The sequence below is a fragment of the Balaenoptera borealis genome, assembly GCF_965194805.1.
Source record: "Balaenoptera borealis genome assembly, chromosome: 5".
In the NCBI taxonomy this organism is placed as follows: domain Eukaryota; kingdom Metazoa; phylum Chordata; class Mammalia; order Artiodactyla; family Balaenopteridae; genus Balaenoptera; species Balaenoptera borealis.
Window position 1 is genome coordinate 54974470 of NC_138862.1, and position 22771 is coordinate 54997240.

Genomic DNA, 22771 nt, shown 5'->3' on the forward strand with positions numbered 1-22771 from the left:
TTATTCTTGCTCTGTGCTAGACACTATTTTAAGTACTATACATGTGCAATTCATTGAACCTCACAGTATTCCTAAGGCAAGTACTATGTTAACATCCACATTCTGTAGATTGAGAAACAGGCACAGAACGGTTTAGAGAAAAGGAGCTTAATTGGTGGCAGAGTCAGTGTGTTGTCATAGACAATCTCTCTAGAACCCCTGCCTTTTGGAACTGCCTCTCAATATAAAATTTGTTCACATCTCAGAGTGATGGCATCTTCTAAGAGTTACTACATCCATAGCTGTTCCTGGGCTCTGTTTATGTCATGTGAAAATACAGACTATTAATTCCTAGAAACTTTTGAAAATTATTTTTAATCATGTTTGAACTCATAGAAAAGAAGATGAAAACTGGGAATTATTGAAGTCTCCCCCCACCCCCCAAAGTTATTGTCTAATGTGCTTCCCCAGAATCTCTGTACCCTGTATGCTGGCTTATATCCCAGGTGGCTGCAGACTGCCTTTCCTGGGTTCCTGTGTCCCCTGATTTCTAGCTGGGTTCAGCCAGTGGGAGACACTGGCAGAAGATTAGGGGATGGGAGGAAGAGAGAGGCTGGGATGTGTAGGGAAGGGGTGAGGGGGGGTGGGAGTAAGCAAAGGCATCATCTCGTCCATGTATCCAGCTCCCTCCAGATTGGCCCACCACAGGTCCATCTTCCACCAGGGACCTAGCCCCTGGGCTTCGTAACACTCCTTCCCCCATTTGTCCCTACTGTGCCTTCCTGCTGTTGCTAATCCCTGGGTTACCTCACGACCTGCTGTTTCGGTATCCCAGTTCTTCGTGACCTGTGTAATTAATTTATTCCCTGCATTAAATTCCCTTGGCTAGATAAGCTTTAAGTTGTTTCTGTTTGCGTCGTTACACCCTGACTGGTGCACAAGCCATCCTCATTTTTTATTTTGTATGCTTATAAAATAGGCTAAGAGAATGCTAATGGCATACTGTATCCAGATTTCAGCAAAACTTCTGACGGACAATCTTATGATGTCCTTGTAAACAAAATGGGGGGAGTTTAGACTCGATTATTAAACGTTCTTAGATTGCTGGAGCTTATTAATGTTCAAATCAACCTGATGAAAGGGCTCTAGAGGTTTGCCAGAAGGCTCTGTCCTTGGCCATGACCTACTCAACTTTATTACCACAGATTTAGACGAAGATGTAAAAAGCAACTTTATCAAATGTGTCTATAACACAAAGCTGGAAGGTAATTTAACTCAAATTTTGAAAAGATATACTTTGTAAGGAAAAATGGAAACTCTTGCATCTAGTTACAAAAAGTATAAAGATACAGAATGGGAGAGACCAAGCTTCCCAGCATAGTATGTGGGTAATCCAGGATTTTAATTGACCACAAGCCCAATACAAGCCAGAAGTTTTGACCTGTTTTTTAAAAACAGGTGGGATATCATATATTAACGCATATATGTGGAATCTAGAAAAATGGTATAGATGATCTTATTTGCAAAGCAGGAATAGAGACCCAGACATAGAGAACAAATGTATGGATACCAAGGAGGAGGGGAGGTGGGATGAATTGGGAGATTGGGATTGACAAATATACACTACTGTGTATAAAATAGGTAACTAATGAGAACCTACTGTATAGCACCGGGAACTCTACCCAATGCTCTGGGGTGACTTCAATGGGAAGGAATCCAAAAAAGAGAGGATATATGTATATGTATAGCTGATTCACTTTACTGTACAGCATAAACTAACACAACATTGTAAAGCAACTATACTCCAGTAAAAATGAATTAAAAATAAAAACAGTGGGGCAAGTTCATCTTTGGTTCTCATTAGAAGATTAGTGTCCTTATCAACTGACAAATAGTTCCACTTTTCATCTAGAGTATTACAGGAAGGCTAGGAACTTAATCTAAGATACTGCTAAATTGAAACATCATTGTTTTCCAGCCCTTATAAGCTTTATGTCATTTATGAGTTTTATTTGCACACATTTGTTTACTTTTGCCTGGCAACAACCCAGCGGAGAAGGTACTGTTACGATCTCTCAGCCTTTATATCCTCATGTGGGTTCAGGTATAAGCTACCTGCCTAGCTCACTGTGTGGCCTTAGGCAAGCAAGTATGGTGCTTGCACAGAAACCCAGCTTATTTCAATAAAGTCCATTCTCACTTCAGGGCAACCATACTGCATCTGGATAAGAGGGACCCAACTTTTGAAAGGTTGGGAAGCCTTTACATATAATGAGCAGTTATTCCAGGGGAAGAGACTCACGGGAACATAAAGTCTATCTTCTAGGATTTAAAAGCCTGTCACATGAGAGAAGGAGTGGATTAATTTAAGTGGCTTCAGGGAACAACCAGGACTGATAGGATTTATAGATTTTTGCTCAATATTTTAAAAATTTCAAACAGCATTGCCCTCTAATATGGTCACTGTCTTTGTGCAAAAAGTTGGATAACTCTCAGGAATTTTATAATATGAATTTCTATAATGTAATGAATGAATTGTATGTAATGAATTTCTACATTAGGAAGAATGTTAAATTAGATAACATTAGATAATTAGGTAAGTCTAGAGTGACACCCAACTCTGAGAGTTTGATTTGTGTTTGTTTGGGGGTTTGGTTAGTGAGATTTGTGATTTGTAATTATTTGTTTTATTTTTATAGTTTAACTTCCAGCCATGTAATTGTTTTTCTTATAATTTAGAATTAACATGCTCTATTTATGAAAAAACTTTAAGAGCCTGAAACAAGGAAGTAAAGCACGACTAGTGCTCGGGGTAATTACCTTTCCAAGAAATATTATGCTGTTTCCCAGAATATGTCCCCAGAGTGAATGTCTGCATTTGTTCCATTTCATTCCTAGCTGTAGAATCCTATCAGGGGTGATGAGGAGAATTGTTTTGAAATATATTGAAGCTGAGAATAGAGTTTGCAAAGTGTTATTGGGTTTGCTAAGATGAACCTGTGCAAATGCAAACCATTGGCAAAATCAGTGCCTGTGTGGCAAAGGTCCCTGAAGTGACTTATTAAAGGCCACCAGAGCGATAGTGGTTGAAAACTATAAAATTTACCTTGAGGATGCCTTTCTAGCCTTCTTCTAGCATAGTCTCTCTCCCCACCTGGGACAGTTAGATTCATGAAGGACTAGGATAATTGAGAAAGGAAAATAAAAATTATTCCAAAATTGATACAAAAACAGCAAATCTCCCCTGAGAATAAAGCATGCAGGGAAGATGAAATGTATCCCAGTGTTTCAGAATTAATTTAACATTTTGCTTTGATCTTTTTTCTGGTTAGGTTTAATAAAGGGAAGTTCTCAGCCTTCATAACTACTTGCTGAGGTCTAAAAGTTTTCCTGAAAAAGACAGCTCTGTTGTGAATTCATGATATTACACATCTTCCCTGTGAATGATCCTGAAGGGCTGGGTACTCGTCTCATGTTCATTTTTTTAAAAAAAACCTTGCACTGTCTGCCTCCTCCCGCCCCTTCTCCAGCTTCTTCCGAGACTTACTAATCATAACATAATTCTCACGGAAGGATTTGAGATGTACTGAAAGTACTAAGGGAAAAAATGAGGTAAAATAGTATCTGATGTTTAATTCAATGTATTATCCATTTAAAAAATGAATTTTATATCTGTTAACAATCTCTGACAACTTGCCATTCCATAAAATGGTGATTTTTCTTTTAAAACAGATCAGTTTCCTACTCATGTACTTGATTTGAGGGGTTCAGCAAGCCCTAATAGTCTTTTTTCCTCTAAATTGACAGTGCAGAGTAGATAAAATGAGTAATGGTTAAGAATTCCTGTGCTGCCGTTGGCTCCATCAGCCTTGTAGTGACTCGTGATGAATCCCTCCGAGGGGCTGGGGGGCTGGGGTGGAAGCTGTCAGGAATCATGGGACAGACCTTATTGATCTTTGCACCTTTAGTGTCCCCCACTGAGCCTAGCACCGGGGAGCCTTACGGGGAGTGTTTATGAATGAAAAGCCAGGTATTGAAAATGAATTTTACAATGAGCTGTAATTTCCTCTTTTAGAAAATAGCTTTTAGATTGCAGTTTCAAGGTACATAGTTGCTGGAGAGGAAGATGGCGAGTTTCTCCTTTAATGTCCTATATGTGAAATTTGGGGAGTTTAAAAACTTAAACCGAATTGCTCCCAGATGTGTTTTGGTGCTCAAAGTTTTTCAGATTTTAGGGAAAATGATACAGTGTGTGTATCTTACAGTATGCCACTAATTCCCCTAATATATATTCAAATTCATGGAGATTTAAGAGCAAAAACATGAATAGTCACATTAAGTCAAATAATAGTTCTGGTCAGAATTTGCAGCCCGGTAAGTTTGGATCAGATCAAGTTTGCCATCAAATGGGTTTAAAAAAAAACCAACCACCCCCCACTTATTTTTCAGAGCTTTTGTGATCTTTCAGGTTATCTGTTGGCATCTGTGGACCTATAATGTTTTGTTCATTAACCAAAACCTTCTGTAGTTCTTTAATGAATCATCTTATCATTTCTAATTTTAAGCAGGTAGATAGAAATTGTTGCTATTTCTCTCATTTCCCCAAGAAAAAAGAAAAGGTAAATCTCTGAATAGAGTTTTGGGATGATTTACTAAGTACTGCCATATGTGCATCATCTCCCTTAGACCTCACAGGATCCTCTGAGACAACTATTATCATCATTTTTATTTTACAAAGACAACAGAGGAATGAGGACTGAAATGACTCATTCTAGGTGCAGAGTTAGCAAGTAGCAAAATTAAGACTCAAACTCAGGTCTTTCAACTCTAGATCCCATCCTTCTTTTACCAAATCTTGTTTTCAGAGGAAAGCTTCATGAAAAGCTGGAAAGTGAGAATTTGAGTATATGCTCATCTAGAGTTGAATGAATATATTACAAAGCCTTTTATTAATTTGAATAATTTAAGTTAGTTTGGCAGAAGTGGACTTGTAAAGTTTGAAGTTTGTTTTGATTATTTTTTAAAGGGTGTAATTAGAAAGTTTAAGCTAGTTTCAAGTATAGAATAATGTATTTTGGTTGTTCTTTCATGTTTAACTGTTTAGATGTGCCTGGCATCAGAGGGAGTGAAAATGGAAGAATCAAAGCTAATAAAGGCAAAAGAATCAGATGGCGGAAGAATTAAAGAATTGGAGAAGGGAAAGGAAGAAAGAGAAATAAAAATGGAGAAAATAGATGAAGCCAGGTTACAGAAAGAAGCAGAATTTGAAAAATCAGCTAAGGAAAATGTAAGAGATTCTAAGGAATTAAGAAATTTTGAGGAGCTGCGAATGGATGATATAATGGGTATAAAAATGGAAGCTCCCAAAGAAATTAAAAAGGAAGAATTAGAGGAAGATCAAAAATGTAGTCACTTCCCTGATTTTTCTTACTCTGCCAGTAGCAAGATAATAATAAGCGATGTTCCCAGCAGAAAGGATCACATGTGCCATCCTCATGGAATTATGATCATTGAGGATCCCACAGCATTAAGCAAACCAGAAAAGCTAAAAAAGAAAAAGAAGAAAAACAAAATGGATCGACATGGAAATGATAAATCCACACCCAAGAAGACTTGCAAAAAGAGGCAGTCCTCAGAATCTGATATCGAGAGTGTCATGTACACCATAGAAGCTGTTGCAAAGGGAGACTGGGGCATCGAGAAGCTTGGAGAAACCCCTCGCAAGAAGGTCCGCACATCCTCAAGTGGCAAGGGAAGCATTTTGGATGCCAAGCCACCAAAGAAGAAAGTGAAATCAAGAGAGAAGAAGATGTCAAAGGAGAAATCCTCAGACACCACCAAAGAGTCAAGACCTCAAGATTTTATCAGTATTTCTGCCAGCAAGAACATTTCTGGTGAGGTGCCAGAGGGTATAAAAGCAGAACCATTGACCCCTACGGAGGATGCATTACCACCCAGCCTATCGGGACAGGCCAAGCCTGAGGACAGTGACTGTCACAGAAAAATAGAGACTTGTGGCTCCCGGAAATCCGAGAGGTCTTGCAAAGGTGCTCTTTATAAAACCCTGGTGTCCGAGGGTATGCTCACCTCTCTGCGAGCTAATGTTGACAGAGGTGAGTGACTTCTCTAAATCTGAAAAGAACATGGAAACCTAGCAGAATTTCTCCTTTAGACGTATTGAAAAGAACCACAATAAAGAACAGTATAGTATCAAAATAATATTTTACATTTGTACAATTCTTTACGGTTTATAGATTATATACATTTGTCATTTTACCTATATGTTTTTAGCACCATTAAGGAGAGTTGCTACTCACTTTGCACATAGTTCTCAGAATATAAGTGTTCAAAGTTACTCCAACCTTTTTTTTTACTGGTGTTGGCTGGCTTTTTGTTTTGAAGGATCAGTATTGCATGTGTAGAGCTCTTAAGTCTGGTTTTTAAAATTGATGGAAATAATTTTCTGAAACAAGCAGATATGTTTGGCAGAATCTTGACCTGTAGACTCTAGAAGCAAATAACTTATCTAACCCTCCCGACTAGGTAATCAAAACTGTAGTTGAAGTGAAGAGCTCTTTAAAACATAGCAGTATCCAGAAACCAGCTAATATATATACCTTTATTCCATAGAGTGTTTCATATAAATTCATCTATTTTAAAATAATAGTACCTGGCTAGGGGACTACCTGTTGCCAAGCTAAATTCCAACTATAGAGATGTGTGAAAATAGGTCTAACAAGTCCTGAATGAAGATCCTTGAGAGTACATAGTTCTCCAGGGATGTCATTCCAGTAAGTCTTGGGGAAATTAGAATTAATAGTGCATACCAGAAAAGGGCTCCCACACCTCAGGCTGATTATCTAATGGAAAAGCTAGTAGTATTGATAGTTAGTCTGTCTCATGAGTCACGTAGCACCTGTTATGATGAGACTGTGGATCTCAGAGTCTGTAAGTTACGTTGTTGCATGTTCTGTTATTAAAGGTGGTCCATCAGGAATCACTCTGAGGAATCTGAAATAGTTACAAATGGCATCATGCAAATGATACCTAAGGAGTCAAGAGGTCACTTGTGAAGCAACTAAGATGATTTCCCTTCCATCCCAATATACCAAGCACACTCTTTCTTTTGAATTTCCTTAGGGAAACGAAGCTCAGGAAAAGGAAACTCCTCTGATCACGAAGGGTGTTGGAATGAAGAAAGCTGGACATTTAACCAGAGTGGGACCAGTGGAAGCAAGAAGTTCAAGAAGACAAAGCCAAAGGAAGACTCTCTCCTTGGGTAAGTGTCTGTGAGCACAGTCAGACACACAGCACAGACCCCAAATGTGGTGGTATCTTCAAGGTAAACAAATCACCAACTGCTTGTTCTTTGAGTATCCAGTCAGCGCTTCCTGCCGTCTTAGTAAGCACATGAAGGAATACAAATCAAGTGTATCGCATGATTCCTGCTGTTAGCATGGTTGTGAGTGATAGTGTCATTCATGTTTTAAGTATAGTACAAAATGTGTAGATTTTAGACTTAGGCCTGTGTTTGAATGGAGGTCCACCTTGTATTAGTGGCGTTACATTGTATATGTTTTCACATTTACAATGCATCTCCAGGATGCATTTCTCATCTGAAGTTTATGATGGATATTATATAAGTATGTTTATACTTGGCTAATTTTACTTACTGTATGTACTTCATTTAATATTTCTGAAGGTTATGTACATGTTTATAAAATAATGACAGCTGAAAATGTAGATAAAATTATGTTTCTACCTCTGACTTTGTTTTGTGTAAACAAATGCTCTGAGATTAAAATATTAGATTAAGTATTCTCTTGATACAGAGAAGATACAGAGAATATTCAGCAATTAATTATGTATTAAAATGCAGTATCAAGAAGGAGCATACATCAAGATAAAATCATTAAGAATTATTTCATTTTTTATTATATAAAACAGACTCCTAATACCAATCTTAACAGAAAGCATTTTGTTAGTTAGGAGATTCAGTACTTTATATTGGTGAAGAAATCATCTGTATATTCAGTTGTACTGCTTTAAAAATCCTTTGAGATTTCTCATTAGCCCAATTTGAAAAGAATACATTGACTAGAAATAAGTACATTTTAATATATTTTCCATATTTTTTCATAAGTATGTTAGAGGCATGCAAATTTTATGCATTTGGGAGTATTATATTTGGTTTATCCATAAATATTTGCATTTCTCTTTGTGGGATAGTGTACTTTTTCAGCTGGACATTACGGTGCTTTAAGGTCTCGTTAATCTTAAGGCCCTCATCATACTGTGGGAGGGTGGAAATTATTTCTCGTGATGATGATTCCTCAATATTATTTATATCGAGGTGATATATTTATAATTTTATATATTTTGTTTCTAATTTTTTTAAAAGTCCAAAGTAGTTCAAATTAGTTTTGCTGACATTATGCTTAAAGAATGACATGAAAATCCTGACATTTGTCCTTGTCAAATACAAAAGTATTTGCACGATTTTCTTAAAAAGTGACAATCGAGCATCAGGACCAGTGCTCTATATCTCCTGGAACTACCAGTGCCCTGTGGGTCTACATACTGAGAAATAAGCAGGTCTTGTTGCAAACAGTATGAAGGCCAGGGGACTTAAGCAGGCATGAAGGCTTCCCAGCAGAAAGTTCTCTGGTGCTTCCATTCGAAACTGCTGAAGCTGTGAGAGAGAGATTTTTACCAGTCTTCTTTGAGGAACAAGAAAAGTGAAACAATCTTTTGAAAATCTGTTCCTGAAAAGAGATTGGAGTGTGGGGTGTTTTTGTTTGTTTTAATCATTTCTAAGGAAGCCACATGTATTTAACTGGGAGTGTGGTTTTCTACAGGCTAAATCAGTGATAAAACTCTGATCTTTCCTCCTCTCCCTTCTTTAAATATTGGCCTATCAGAATCAGACTGTTTGGGTTTGCTTTGTTTGGAACATGCCAACATAGTTCATGAGCAGTGAAAAATGCCAGATCCTGTCAGTCTTCTCTGAGATTTCTAAATGAGCATTTTAAACCTTTTTATCGCAGAAAATGTGCTACCTGTTTAGTTAACTATAGCCAAGGAAAATTCACTCAGTATTGGCAGTTCTACTTTTATAGACTTCTCCACGAAAAACATAGGTAATTATTCTTGTTGAAAAAAGAAGGGACCTAAGGAGTTACAGCTTGCATTTTCGTATGTTTCTTTTGGTTATCCAGAGTATCTGAAAAATTTACGACTTATAGATAGCTTTCTGACAGCATCTGATTAGTATCGGATAGTATCTGATTTTCCATTAGTATAAATATTTATTAACTGAAATGAGAAAAGACAGTTTTATTAAGGGAGGAACATCACTCCCACCCACCACCCTTCACTGCTTTGTTAGAACTTAGTAGTGGCCTTTTTCAGTTAGCCATTCTGATGGTCATCTGACTGTCTTATCTCTGCTCCCAATTCCTGTACATTTCTCCAAAACTGAGAATAGTCTTAAGTGGACACACCTCAAGGACATCCCTCAGGTAGCAGCCTAACACGTTAACTTCTTGTTAAGTTGGTACTCAAAGCTGCTCTCTTCTCAGTACGCTTTCCATTTTCCATCTACCAAGCACAGCAGTTCTCCTGCAGCTTCTCCCATCTGTTTGGGTTGCATCTTAGCTAATAAGTCTCACTATAAATGAAAGCCAGCAGCTAGCCTAGGATCCAGCAGGCATACTGCCATTGCTGTGAGGGGGACTTAGAGACAGTCAAAAGCAGCCCAAGGATTTCCCAACTTTGCTGGTGGCTTGCTGGTGGCATTTATGAAGTCATTTGTGGTTTGCGTTAAAGCAATGTTGCCTCTCTGCCAGTTGTGTTCTTTGAAAACTGGCTTTACTTTTCTCATTGAGTATCTTGTCCTCATCCTGGTCAACTGCCCAGAATTCTTTTCTAATATTCAGAATATTTGTTTGCATTTTCTTTGTGTGTGTATATTTTAATCATGTACTAGTCAATAATTTTTTTAAATTAAGCTTGCAAAATTACCAATATACCATACTATCAGTAAGCTTGCATACACACACACACACACACACACACACACACACACACACACACACGAGAATCTTTAGAATGAGAAACTTGTCTGGATGGAATATGCTTTGTATTGAACTTAATGAAAAATTCCCATGCCAATGGAAAGAACAGCAAATTCTCCACTTTAAAAATATTCTGCTATTTTTATATAATGTTTCTACTTTTCTAAGGTAACAATCTGTTGTGTGAGTTTATGAAGAAAATTGTGTTGGTAAATCTCAAGCATTTCTGGAAAGATGTTTTTTGTCCTTGCACAGAATTTATTAATAATGCCCTAATCCTTAGGGACCCCATTTTCAAATGGAATATCTTAAAATATATCTTAGATCATTTTCTGTTTAAATATTTACATCATGTGCTGATTGATTCTATCCCCTCCCCTCTTTTATTAGCTCAGCAAAGCTGGATGAAGAATTTGAAAAGAAATTCAACAGCCTCCCTCAGTATAGTCCTGTTACATTTGACCGGAAATGTGTACCTGTCCCAAGAAAAAAGAAGAAGACTGGAAATATGTCCTCAGAACCGACTAAAACCAGCAAAGGTTAGATGTGTGCTATACTTTCCTGCAGTGTGGTCAGAATCTAACTGAAGCCTCTTCTCAGCGTCTGCAGCTCCCTTTAGATAATGTAATTGGGTTTACAGTTGAAGCAGCGAGTTGGAATTTCAGGTTGCTTTCCAAGATTATCTTGGTTCCTGCCTTACTTCTCTCTCTCTTCTTTCCTTCCTAAGTCTCTTCAGCCTTTGTCCTTTGGCATCTCAGCCTATACATTTGCCCATAAGCGTGTAGCTCTTTTGAAAGTGTTATACATGGTCTTCGACCTCCTGCTCTCCAGAATTCAGATGGGGAATGTTGAGCTTCTCTTGAGCAGAAACTGCTGGCTGAGCCTAAGTCTTCTGTTCCCTGTCTGTCTGCAACAGGTTGGACTCTGGGGCAGTGAAATCCTTCCATTCACCTAATAGGGAGACTCTATTCTTTACTGGCAGTATGAATCAAATGAAAATAAAACTCCCTGTAATGCTCCGGCAATATAATTTTTACTGGTTTCGTTAAATTTAGAAAACTGCTGTGTTTTCAAGAATATCAGATTCTACTCTGTGTATATCAGGGAAGCTTTTTAAGTTATCAGTGTGACTTGGGTGGATCTCAGCACTCATTAGGGGCAGCACTATAGTTCCTAGAGGGGTTTTAAAGAGTGGGAGGTGCCTTTCCAGTGGTCTCAACACCTGGGACCACCGTTACGTTTGTGGGGCAGGGGCTGGGGTTCTAAACATCTGAACCCACTCAGGACATTCAAGCACAATGAAGAATTGTCCTACCCTAAACGACAGTATTGCTCCCAGTGAGAAACTCGTCTTCTGATTTTACTTTAGGTCTAAAGGTTGATGGGCAAGTATACCTCTAGTTTTCCATACAGATGTGAAAGACTTCATTTGGTAGCTCTCCTATAAGGGTAGTGAATGGAGAGATGAAGAACTAGTGTGGCCAAGGTTTTTTTGTTTCCAGGATCGAATTCTGAGCAGGATTTGGTAGATTTCTCATAATTACCCTGTAAAAGAGGCTACCTGTTGCTTGCTTTATGGCAAATCAGATTAATTCTTTTGTGTGTGTGTATTTTAGTTGGATAGATGGATAGATGATGACATATATCTTTACATAAATCTTGCCAAAATCTAGCAATCATGGATAATGATCAAAGATAAGTGTTAATGAGGATATATAATTTCATGGATTTGGGGAAGTATATAAGGTATATATCTAGGAAAAATTATGTCTGAAGAAACCTAAACCTTTTTCCCTCAAGACCTAAAACCCCCATTGTACACTGGAATTGAAACAACTGAGGAGACCTGTATCTCAGGATGACTCTGAAAGGTTGAAAAAAATTCTCCCTTCATGATTAAAGGCAGGGAAGAATGTAAAAGTGATTTTAGAATTAGCTTGGTTTTCCGCTGTGGTTAATAAAAACAAGTCTAGTGAATAAAGAACTAAAAAAGAAACGTTGCATCACCAAGTTTGCTCATCTGGGAAAATAAAATAGGGTTGTTCTGAGATCTCCCAAGATAGGTAGGAAAGAAATAAAGCAGCTTGTTGAAAGGTAGGTAGCTGAGCACTGTAATAGATTGCCAAATGAAATGACAGTCCTTGTGCCCTAGAGATATTTAGGAATAGGTAAAGTAGTCCATGAGCCCAAAGATGCCAGGTATCGTCAGCCCCATAATTCTTGGATTTAAAGTTGCTGATAAATACCTGACAAGCTAATAAAATGGAACTTAACTGATTGCTGTGCAGGATGTATTCTCTTTCTCCGCTCCTTGCAGTTGGGAGACATTCATTTTAGAGCTCTGAAGTTGGCCGAATTATCTTTCAGGGACAGTAACAATAGATTTATCTTTGTAAAGCTATAAAACCCTGAAGTTAGGATGTATTTTCATGAGACCTTCTCTTGGGTCTTGGTTGTCTGTTATATGTTTTTCCTCTCCCAGCTGAGATTAACAGTATTTCTTTTGCTATGAAATAGCCTTTTGGAGTTTTGGATTATACTTTATACAGTATCACCTTAACTCTTCCATTATGGCTCTCAAGCCACAAAGTCCCTGGTTCTTATACAGTATATCAGTAATTACATAGGTAGGAGGTCTGTCAAGGCTTTAGATTTTGCTCTGCATTCCGACTTGTGGAGCAAAATGCTATTAAAATAAAGCAGAAATTAAATAATATATTCTGTATTTAGCAAACTAAAGAAATAGTATTTGTGACTGATTGTAATTTGGCATTAGCAGCGCCAGTGTACTATCCTACAAGTTATTAATGAAATTATCATACCAGCTGTGCTGTAATTGCCTGATCTTTAGAGGATAGAGGAGATTGTTTTGTTAGTCTAGACCCTTTGCATCTTTACATAATGAATCGTTCAAAGCAAACATTGTGAGTGAGATCATTAGTTCTTTAGTAAAGGAGCGAGTGTTCATAGGAAACCACATTTTTTCTCCAACAGTTTGCCATTTGTCTGTATTTTATTTTCTCCTATATTTGTTATTCAACACTTGTTACATTTTTTCCCTGCCTTATACTAGGTACTTTTTTAGCTCCTCCAGGTTATATGTATAGAATTTTTATGAAGTGTAATTTCTAGAGGAAAATGATTATGTATGCATTTATATAGTTACATATCTCAAAATCATAGCACCTGCTTGGGCTTACAATTCTGTTTTTCCAGTGGTCTTCTTATTTATATCTTTATTTCTAAGTAGTCTTCCCCTTTTCCATCGTCCCCTCCACTATCTCTGCCCTGTCCCTTATGTCTATGTAATAGGGCTTGTCAAACTTTACAATAAAAAGGGATGAAAATAATTGTCACCTTCCTCCAACGAGGCTCAGACTACATTATAGTAGGCTTAGTATATAGATGATTTAGGAATAGAATTTCCCTTTGCTTCTAAGAACAAATTATCCAGAAAATTATAATCCATCTAACTCACAGTGCAGGTCAGCTGAAGCAGCCCATTCCTATAGTGTTTTCTGGTTTCTCTCCCACAGTTACTTATATATATTCAAATGAAAGCTTTGAATTATAAATCTAAATTTAATTGTAACTTCTTAAGAGGTTTGTTTTGACACATTATTTTAAGTGTTTATTTACTCTTAATGTATGAAGCACTTTTTACAAAAGTTTCAGAAGTTGGAGTGCTCTGTAAAATAGTAATTTTCAAGCAAAGTAGGGTCATAGAGAAAAAGTTAATTGAGTTCAATTTAGAGTGTTTAAATTATGCCTGAGCTTGACCCTTGACTTAATTTCTCCTCCCTTATCTCTTTATCTTTTCACAGTGTTTTTTAGCCCATTAGCAAACATACTCTTGGTCTTTCTCATTTTTTTTCCGATTCACACTTACACTGCAAGATTGAAATTTCGAATGGTTAAGGATTTGAGATTTTTAAAAATCACAGTGGAATAAAAGAAGCAGGTTTACAAAATTAAAGATTGAGGACAGAAACCCCTGTTTGGGATTGAGCCAACCTGAGGATACTGTCTGTGCTTAAGAGCTGAAATGTGATGAAAGCCAGGCCATCCTTTCCTATCAGGAAGTGATAGCTTCCAGGTTGGGCAGAACTCTGTTTTTCACCCTGTAACTGTTTGAGAGTCTTCACTGCCACCAGACATTTTCTTGAACATGGTGACAGCACATTTGCATGTATAAAAGGTATACCTAGTATAATCCTGAGGTTTTTTTTTTAAACAAGGCATGTATGTCTAGCGCACTAAGGTGGCCCCTTCCCCTCAGTGAATCCTAACTTGATTGTGGCTGGTTTACTTGAACTTACTCCAGTCCACAGATTCATATGCCCAGCAGCTGGGCAGCACTTTGGTATAAATTATTTTTTAAAATAAATTTATTTATTTTATTTATTTATTTTTGACTGCATTGGGTCTTTGTTGCTGCGCGTGGGCTTTCTCTAGTTGCAGTGAACAGGGGCTACTCTTCGTTGCGGTGCACGGGCTTCTCATTGCGGTGGCTTCTCTTGTTGCGGGGCATGGGCTCTAGAGCACAGGCTCAGTAGTTGTGGTGCACGGGCTTAGTTGCTCCCCGGCATGTGGAATCTTCCCGGACCAGGGCTCAAACCCGTGTCCTCTGCATTGGCAGGCAGATTCTTAACCACTGCGCCACCAGGGAAGCTCTGCTATAAATTATTATAGGAATTTGTTGTTTCACTGGTCATTCATTACTTATGTGTTCATTACAGAAATGACAGCCTAGTCTTAGAATAAACCTTCTTCCCTTTTTATAGCTTAAAAACATGAAACTATAGAAACTGGGCATTAAGCCACCACCATTCTAGTTATGCCGAACACTTGTTTCCTATAATAGTTCTCCAGAGCAAGGTTCACTTAATTCACCTTACTTGCTGACCTTGAAAAGTTTTCATACCATGCTAATACTGAAATGGCTCCTATGTCACTACACTTCTCAGCCAAAACATGTCCATTTTTCAGCAAACCATGAACAACATTAATGTTTTGGAAAAGTTATTGTTAATGTCTCTATGGCACCCCTCTTACCCTCTCAGATTGTGGTTTGTCTCTGCTATTTTCTACCCAGCTGTGAAGTTGGGGTGCAAAAGAGATTGATACCTTCAAAACACAGGTCATCCAGCCCAAAAATGTAAGTGGAGTCCTAAGCCAGTTTATATGCCAGCAACAGGTGATTTTGTCATAAGGAAGTGGAAGCTGATACAAACAGTCAAGAAATTTGGTAGGAAGATGAGGAGATGAGATGGCATGGAAACGTGAGATGGTGGCTTTAGTGAAAGACAGTTGCCAGTTCTTTGCTTTCTGAATGATTCCTTCTAAAACTCTTTTCTCTGCTTTTGACTTCCTACCTTCTTTTCCCTCCATGGACATTTCTGTGTTAATAGAATAATTAACTAAGGAAAAAATAGTAGTATATGTGCTATTTATTACAAACTTTGACTTTATTTTCCTTGAACAAAATATCAAACATATGTACCATCCTGGTGGGCAGGAATCAAATTGTTCACTTCTTGACTCTAAAATTACTGCTTTTCAGTGAATACCATCATATCTTATCTATTACTCCTTCAAGTTTGTCACTTTCTTTTTTATCTGAACTTGTCATTTGCTTAGATTTGTTTTGTAGTTATAGTTTGGGGATGGCTAGCAGCAAGGAGGTTTAAAAATATAAGTTTACAGGAGCTCTTCTATGTACTAAACCACCCTGGATGTTCTTTTTTTATGTTAAAATTGGCAAGCTCTATATTTAGTTTTGTCTTTAAATTATACTTTTTAGATTTGTCTGAGTATGGTTTGGTCTGAAAATATGTATTCTATTCTTCTTTCTTAACCCATTCCATACATCAAATCAGTTTGCTTCTGTGAACCACTTCCTTATCCCATTGTTCTCATACACAGTGATGAACACAGAAATCATTCTCCCTGTGAGGCAATAGCTTATTATTATTAAATTATTTTCCTATGGGTAAATCACTAGGATCCTTATGGTCCTGAGAAGTCTCAGAATTGTTTTTCTGCTTTCTTCTTCTTCTGTTTTCTGTGATTACCCATGTATCTGTCATTCATGTGCACTGGCCTGCAGTTTCCTGGACTGTATAAAATACATATGAGTAATTGCAAATGGACTATAGAGAATACCTATAATATTAGTGTAGATTGTATACATGATATATTTTCTTTGTATTTGTTAAATTTATTTTCTTTCCCTTTTTGCTCACTCCCCCCCACCCCAAAAAAAAAACAAATAAGTGTTTTCTGTTTCCATTTCAGATCACCACCACCCATTTCAAAAGTATTTGCTATTGGTTATTTAGAAGGATGACTTGGTGTAGTCATCAAAAAACACTCGTACACCTTTATGTTATCAGTAATAATAGCAAAAACTGTCATTTCTTGAGCTCTTTATTGATGCCATCAGTGTTTTAAGAGCTTTATTTATTTGTGCATGCAACAGTATTGTTGAGAATCAGTCATGTGTTAAGCACCACTCTAGGCATGTAGAATTTATCTGTGAATGAAAACAAAGAACCCTGCTGCCAAGGAGGTTACATTTTAGGGGGACTACCAGGAATAAACAAGCCTAAACAATAAGAAAAGTGTATAATGTATCAGAAGGTGAGCAATGATATGGAAAAAAGAATAGTTTTGATAGAACAAGAAGGCCAAATATCAATAAAGAAGGAGAAGACTTGAACACTATACAACAGCCAGACCTAACGTATATATAGAACGCTCCACCCAACAATAGCATCATATACATTTTTCTCAGGACATGGAACAGTCTCCAGAATACACAGTATGCTGGGACATTTAACAAACCAGTAAATTTAAAAGGGTTGAAGTAATTCAAATTATGTTTTCTGACCACAGTGGAATGAAATTAAAAATGAACAGCAGGAAAAAATTTAGAAAACTCAAAAATATGTGGAAATTAAACAACACACTCTAAATAACCAATAAGTCAAAGAAGGAATCAATAGGGAAATATGAAAATACTTTGAGATGAATAAAATGAAAACACAGCATACTAAAATTTGTAGGATACAGCCAAAGCATTGCTTAGAGGGGAATTTATAGGTGTAAATGCATACGTTAAGAAAGAAGAAAGATCTCAAATCAATAACATAACCTGTCTTGAGACACTGTTAGAAGAACAAACTAAACCTAAAGGAAGTAGAAGAAAAGAAATAATAAAGATTAGAGAGGAGATTAATGAAATGAAATTAATTAAAGAATAGGAAAACAATAGAGAAAATCATTAAAACCAAAAGCTAATTCTTTGAAAAGAACAACAAATTTCATAAATGTTTAGCTAGACTGACCAAGGAAAAAAGAAGACTCAAATAATTAGAATCAGAAATGAAGTAGGGGCCATTACTACCGACCTTACAAAACTGGAAAGGATAATAAAGGAATACTATGAACAGTTATATGCGGTAAGTTAGATAACCTACATGAAACAGACAATTACTAGAAAGGCACAAACTACCAAAACCAACTTAAGAAGAATTAGACAATCTGAATAGACCTATAGCTAGTATAAAGATTGAATTTAGTAATCGAAAAAGTACCAGACCCAGATGGCTTCACCACTGAATTCTTCCAAACACTTAAAGAATGAATACCAGTTTTTCGTAAGCTTGTCCATAACGTTGGAAGAGGAGGGAACACTTCCCAACTCATTCTATGAGACCAGTATTATACTAATGTCAAAACTAGACAAACACATCACAAAAAAGAAAAATTGCAGACCATTATCTCTAACAGATATGGACACAGAAATCCTTAACAAAATACTAACAAACTGAATTGATATAAGAAGAATTATATACCGTGACCAATTGGTATTTTACCCCAGGAATGCAGGGTTGGTTTAACATCCAAAAATCAGTTGATGTAATTTACCATATCAGTAAAACAACAACAAAGAAAAATCCACAGGATCATCTCAATAGATGTAGAAAATGTAGAAAAAGCATTTGACAAAACTCAACACCTTTTCATGATTCACACCCAGCAAACTCAGAAAAAAAAGGGAACTTATTAAACCTGGTAAAAGACACCAAAAAAAAAAAAAAAAAAAAAAGAAACCTCACAACTAGCATTATGCTTAATGGTGAAAGATTGGTTGCTTTCCCCCAAGATAGGGAATAAAGACAAGGATGTTCACTCTCACCATTTCTATCCAACATTATAGTGGAGGTTCTAGCCAGGGCAGTCTGGGATAGGGAGAATACAGATATCGGGAGGGGTGATAGCTAAAGAATATGGGATTTACTTTTGAGGTGGTAAAAATGTTCTAAAATTGATGGTGGCTGCAAATATTTGTGAATATAAAAACCATTTTATTGTATACTTTAGATAGGAGCACAGATAGTTTGCCTCTGGCAGGAAGGCAGGGCATGTGGATGCAGACACGGGCAGGTGGGTAGATGCAGCAGGAGCAGCTTATAGAGCTTCTAATTTTTAAATTCTCCCTTCAGCCCTGAGACTTGGGCACTATTATCATCCCCATTTACACACGAGGAAACAGAAGTTATGGAAAATGTCAGTTTCACATAGGAATATTAGCAAAGTGTAGAAAGCAACCTGCTTTTTGGAGGTCAGTGCTGTTGGCATTTCTGATGGGTGACTGAAAAATCCCAATTCTCTTTTCTTTATGTGAAAAAACTAAGATACAGTCTGAGACTTCTCCCCACTCCCCTCCCCCCGCCACCCTCCAAAAAAAAGTTTTGGCAAATATTTTTCTATTTTTAAATCACTTTTTTTTCCTCCTAGAATATCCTCAGAATAGGCTAGAAGGCTGTCGGGCCAACCTGAAAGTTGTCCTCCAAGTGCTGTCCTTGTGAAAATCAGTTTCTTAGGAGAGATGAAATGCCAGTGCCATCCTTTCCTTCATGGTATTTAGGAATCTAAAGTAAAATCTTTTCTTTATTACAGACTACATCTACTCTGCTGTTACTGGTTGTGGTCTGTCTCTAGTCACTAAATCTGCAGTTTCTGCTGAGGGAGTCCCAGCCCTAATGGAGGCTTCTGTCCAATATATTTCTAAGGAAAATCTCACTGGTTTTTCAGTAAGTCTAGGGAAGGGCGCTAAGCACGAGTTAGATGAGAAAAGATGCAAGGTGACATTTCTTGTGAATCAGTTTGCTTATTCCACAAGCTGGGGGAGGGTGTAATTGTTTAGAAACACAGTATTATTTTATGAAACATTGTGAATTTTAAATATATTTATATTAATATTGTCTGTAGGTCCTTTCCAGTCTCAGAAAAAGAACTTATTCCACAAAATTGTCAGCAAATATAAGCACAAAAAGGAGAAGCCTAATGTTCCGGAAAAAGGTATTGGTGCCTTCCATCCTCCATTAAGATTTCTTGGCCACGTCCATTGTGAATTCATCTTTGAGTGATGCTTCACTGCACCGCCTTTGCCTCTACCTCCCCTTTGCTTGCTTCAATGTCATCTGCTCCTGACGCAGGCACATTCATTGTTTCTCGATTCTGCAGCTAATTGCAAAGAGAGATCTTCTTCACTTGGATTCCTACTGAAATCCCATGTTTGTCTCTCTTTTCAGAGTTCCATATGAATCCTAAAATTGCTTCTTTTTATTTGTATTTGGTGCATTTTCTAATTTAGTCTTCTTGAGCTCTTCTCCACTTATTTTCTTTGACTATTCTTGTTTTTTTCATGTTTGGCAGCCTTCATAGCAGGACTACATTTTCCTGCCTCCTGAAATCTTACCAGTTTCGTATTCGTATGAAAGTCCCACAGTTGCTATACTTCCTCTGACACTTGAGGATTCTTGTCCAGGAGGATTCCACTCCTACATCGTAACCTATCTCTCTTCTTTTTTTCTATTTATATACTTTGTCAGACTCTTCCCACCTCCTTCAGTCACATAACTGTTATTTCCAGAGGGCACTAGAAATATACGCACTCTACCCTCCCTTTACTCTGAGCGTCTGTCTCGTTGTTATGATCTGGATAGGCCCTTGAACCTCTTCAGGGCTCATCTGAAGATTTGTCTCTTCTCACAGGTCAGGCTCCTATTCTTCTTTCACACAGAAGATAAATCCCATCTGGTTCAGTATAGCCACGTGTCCTGGAAGTCAGGCTTTCTCTAGCATCTCCTGCATGTTAGCGTCGTGACTGCCATGAGCCTGATGCCCATTTGCATCCTACTTGCATGGCCAGATGTGGAGCCTTTCGTGTTTCTGGAATGAGGCTTTAAATGCAGCTGTCTTCCATGTGTAGACATACGTGCCTCTGTGTTCCTGTGTGTAACCTTTTACTTAATTTGGGTTTTATTTTCACCTCCACTTTAGCCTCTTAGTTTTGTTTTGTATGTTAATATTTATTCTCTGCTTCCAGTGCAGAAAGATCACTCTTTAGGTAAAATGTCAGCTTCTATCCTTACCTTTTAACCAATCTTCAGGTTATCTTGATTAAAGTCATAGAAATTATCCAACAACATATTTTTAAAAAGGCAAATTTGTTTACTTTTAATGCATTTCCTATATGGCCTAATTATTTTAGTTGGCAAATGCAGTTTTGAGGCTTACGTAGTTGAAGTAAAATTCTGCTTCATTTGTGTGATAATGCTTTTTATTGAAGTGGTTTTGTGTATTGTCTTATTTTTATAGTGTATGTGTCTATACTAGGGGTAGAGTTTCACTTTCCTTTTCTGTTGTTGTTTTTTTAGGAAGTGGGGATAAATGGTCAAACAAGCAACTCTTCTTGGATGCCATTCACCCTACAGAAGGTAAAAGAAGCAACATTCATTGTATCATTTCAGGTAGTCTGTGCTGGAAATGGCATAAGTTTTGTAGGTTTAAACTGGCATAATTTATATAGGTTCAACCAACGGCATTAGACCTGAGTGTTCATAATTGGGTTATTTTTAATTTTCAAATCAAAACTGATAGATTTTTGATCCTGCTAAGGGTCAGGCTGTGTGTCCTGTGGAGTTTAATTTGTGAAAGGGGGATTTGTAAGCTTTGAACCACAATAACCAGAAATTAGAGGTTTTCATAACTGAAAATATTCAGTATTGCAGCTCACGTTGCAGGCGGGTGCTCATGGGGAGTCAGATAGGGCAGCACAGGGCTCTCCCGGTTTGCTGGATGTGGGTGCCCTGCAGACGTGGTTCCTGACCTGAACTTCCTTCCTAGCCCACCTCCCACTTCCTCTAACTGTGATCAAATGGAATGTCCCTGAGGCTTATGGTAGCCAAAGAAAAGTCCCATATTGACTGGTATGATGTTATAGGTACAGATTTTATTTCAAAAGTTCCCACAGTCGTATTTATTTGTGACTTTAATTCTTCTTAAATATTGAACCGTTAGGTGAATGCTGATTTCGTGGTGGTAAGGAGCCATCCTTCCGTTCTTCCCACTGATGCTCTCTTTTCCGTTTAGATATGTTAGAAGAGCTGAACGTTTTTGTAGTGCTTAATGAGGAGTCACTTCATTTGAAAACTAGAAGGGACCTTAGTGATCATCGTTTGATTTATTACCCCTTTGATTTACTTATGGGGAACTTGATGAACAAGTCCATTCTCTTGCTTTCCAAATGTACTCTCATTTCTTTGTTAAAAGGAGAAAAAAATTAAAATGCACATGTGGCCTAAGTCATTTATAAAAAAATACTCATGTTTTAAAGATATTTGTGAAAAATATTCAAATTTGAGTTCATTATAAACCTGAACTTCTGTTGTTTGGTAGGCACAGTTCACATGAGCTGCATGTCTGCTTTTGTGTCGTTTTGCTTTTACAGAAAATGCCAGCAGTACATCTCTTTTCTGGCTTGTTACTTCACATTTACAACCTCTGTGGAGTATCATTTCTGCACTTTGCTGGCAAAACAAAATATGAATTGTTGTGCTGCTCTCAGCATTAGATCCTAACATCCCCAAATTGACATACATTCACGCTTGTGTATTTTAAAAATATGTTCTGCACAGATCTGATAAATGTAAGGCACTGATGAACTATCAGAGGAATCTGAAAGAGGCATTTAAGACAATGTTACTCTTTTCTTAAAATGATACTGTTCTAAATATTTTGGTTTTAAACCATGAAAACCCTACTTCATATAAAAGGAGGTATCATAGCATGTGCCAGGGTGGTATAAAGAGCGAAGTAAGTAGGAATTAGGGGACCTGGGCGCTAGTCTCAGATCTGCCACTAATTAGCGGTGTTCGATAGGACAGACCCTTTAACCTTACTAGGATTCACTGTCCACATTTGTACTCTGTTGTAAGATATGTGTGTTTAGGGGTGGAGTGAATGAGAAGGCATAGTAATACATGAACTATACATTTCATTTCCCTTCTAACACCTGATGATTTTATTACTGTGATATCTTGAGTGGGTGGTGTGATACTAAAAATACCATATTCTGAAGCCCTAATTGTCTGCCCTTTGGAGGGCAGAAAAGCAAATCAATTTTGAGTCTTCTAGGCAGTCCAAAGGGTTTAGTTGGAAATATTTATTATTGTTGATGTGTAATTATATTTACTATTAATGGATATGGAACAAAACTGTGGAGAACATGCACTGAAAATTGCATGTCCTTTAGTGTAGAATGCAGATTCATTTTACATGGCCAGAAAAAAAGGAATCAATTTGAGGGTTGGAAATTAACCAGTAACTAAAGTGACTTTTTTTGTTATTTATTTTTATAACAT

At 37.3% G+C, this 22771-nt stretch overlaps 1 protein-coding gene and 1 long non-coding RNA gene across 13 annotated transcripts in view; both read left to right on the plus strand.

The window, feature by feature from the left end:
• The window catches only part of BBX (BBX high mobility group box domain containing), a 283127-nt gene that overhangs the window by 239049 nt on the left and 21307 nt on the right, over nucleotides 1-22771 (plus strand). For 10 of the 12 annotated variants that reach the window (XM_082393101.1, XM_082393098.1, XM_082393096.1 and 7 more), the window contains 5 exons: nucleotides 5084-6092; nucleotides 7120-7258; nucleotides 10446-10594; nucleotides 19335-19424; nucleotides 20786-20845. In XM_082393101.1, the coding sequence (XP_082249227.1) occupies nucleotides 5084-6092; nucleotides 7120-7258; nucleotides 10446-10594; nucleotides 19335-19424; nucleotides 20786-20845 (1447 nt within the window). The remainder of the gene's footprint in view (nucleotides 1-5083; nucleotides 6093-7119; nucleotides 7259-10445; nucleotides 10595-19334; nucleotides 19425-20785; nucleotides 20846-22771) is intronic. The other 2 variants (XM_082393091.1, XM_082393093.1) reach the window with 1 other exon arrangement.
• LOC309629289 overlaps nucleotides 1-22771 on the plus strand; it is a 177226-nt gene that overhangs the window by 115179 nt on the left and 39276 nt on the right. The gene's annotated exons all lie outside the window — the stretch shown is intronic.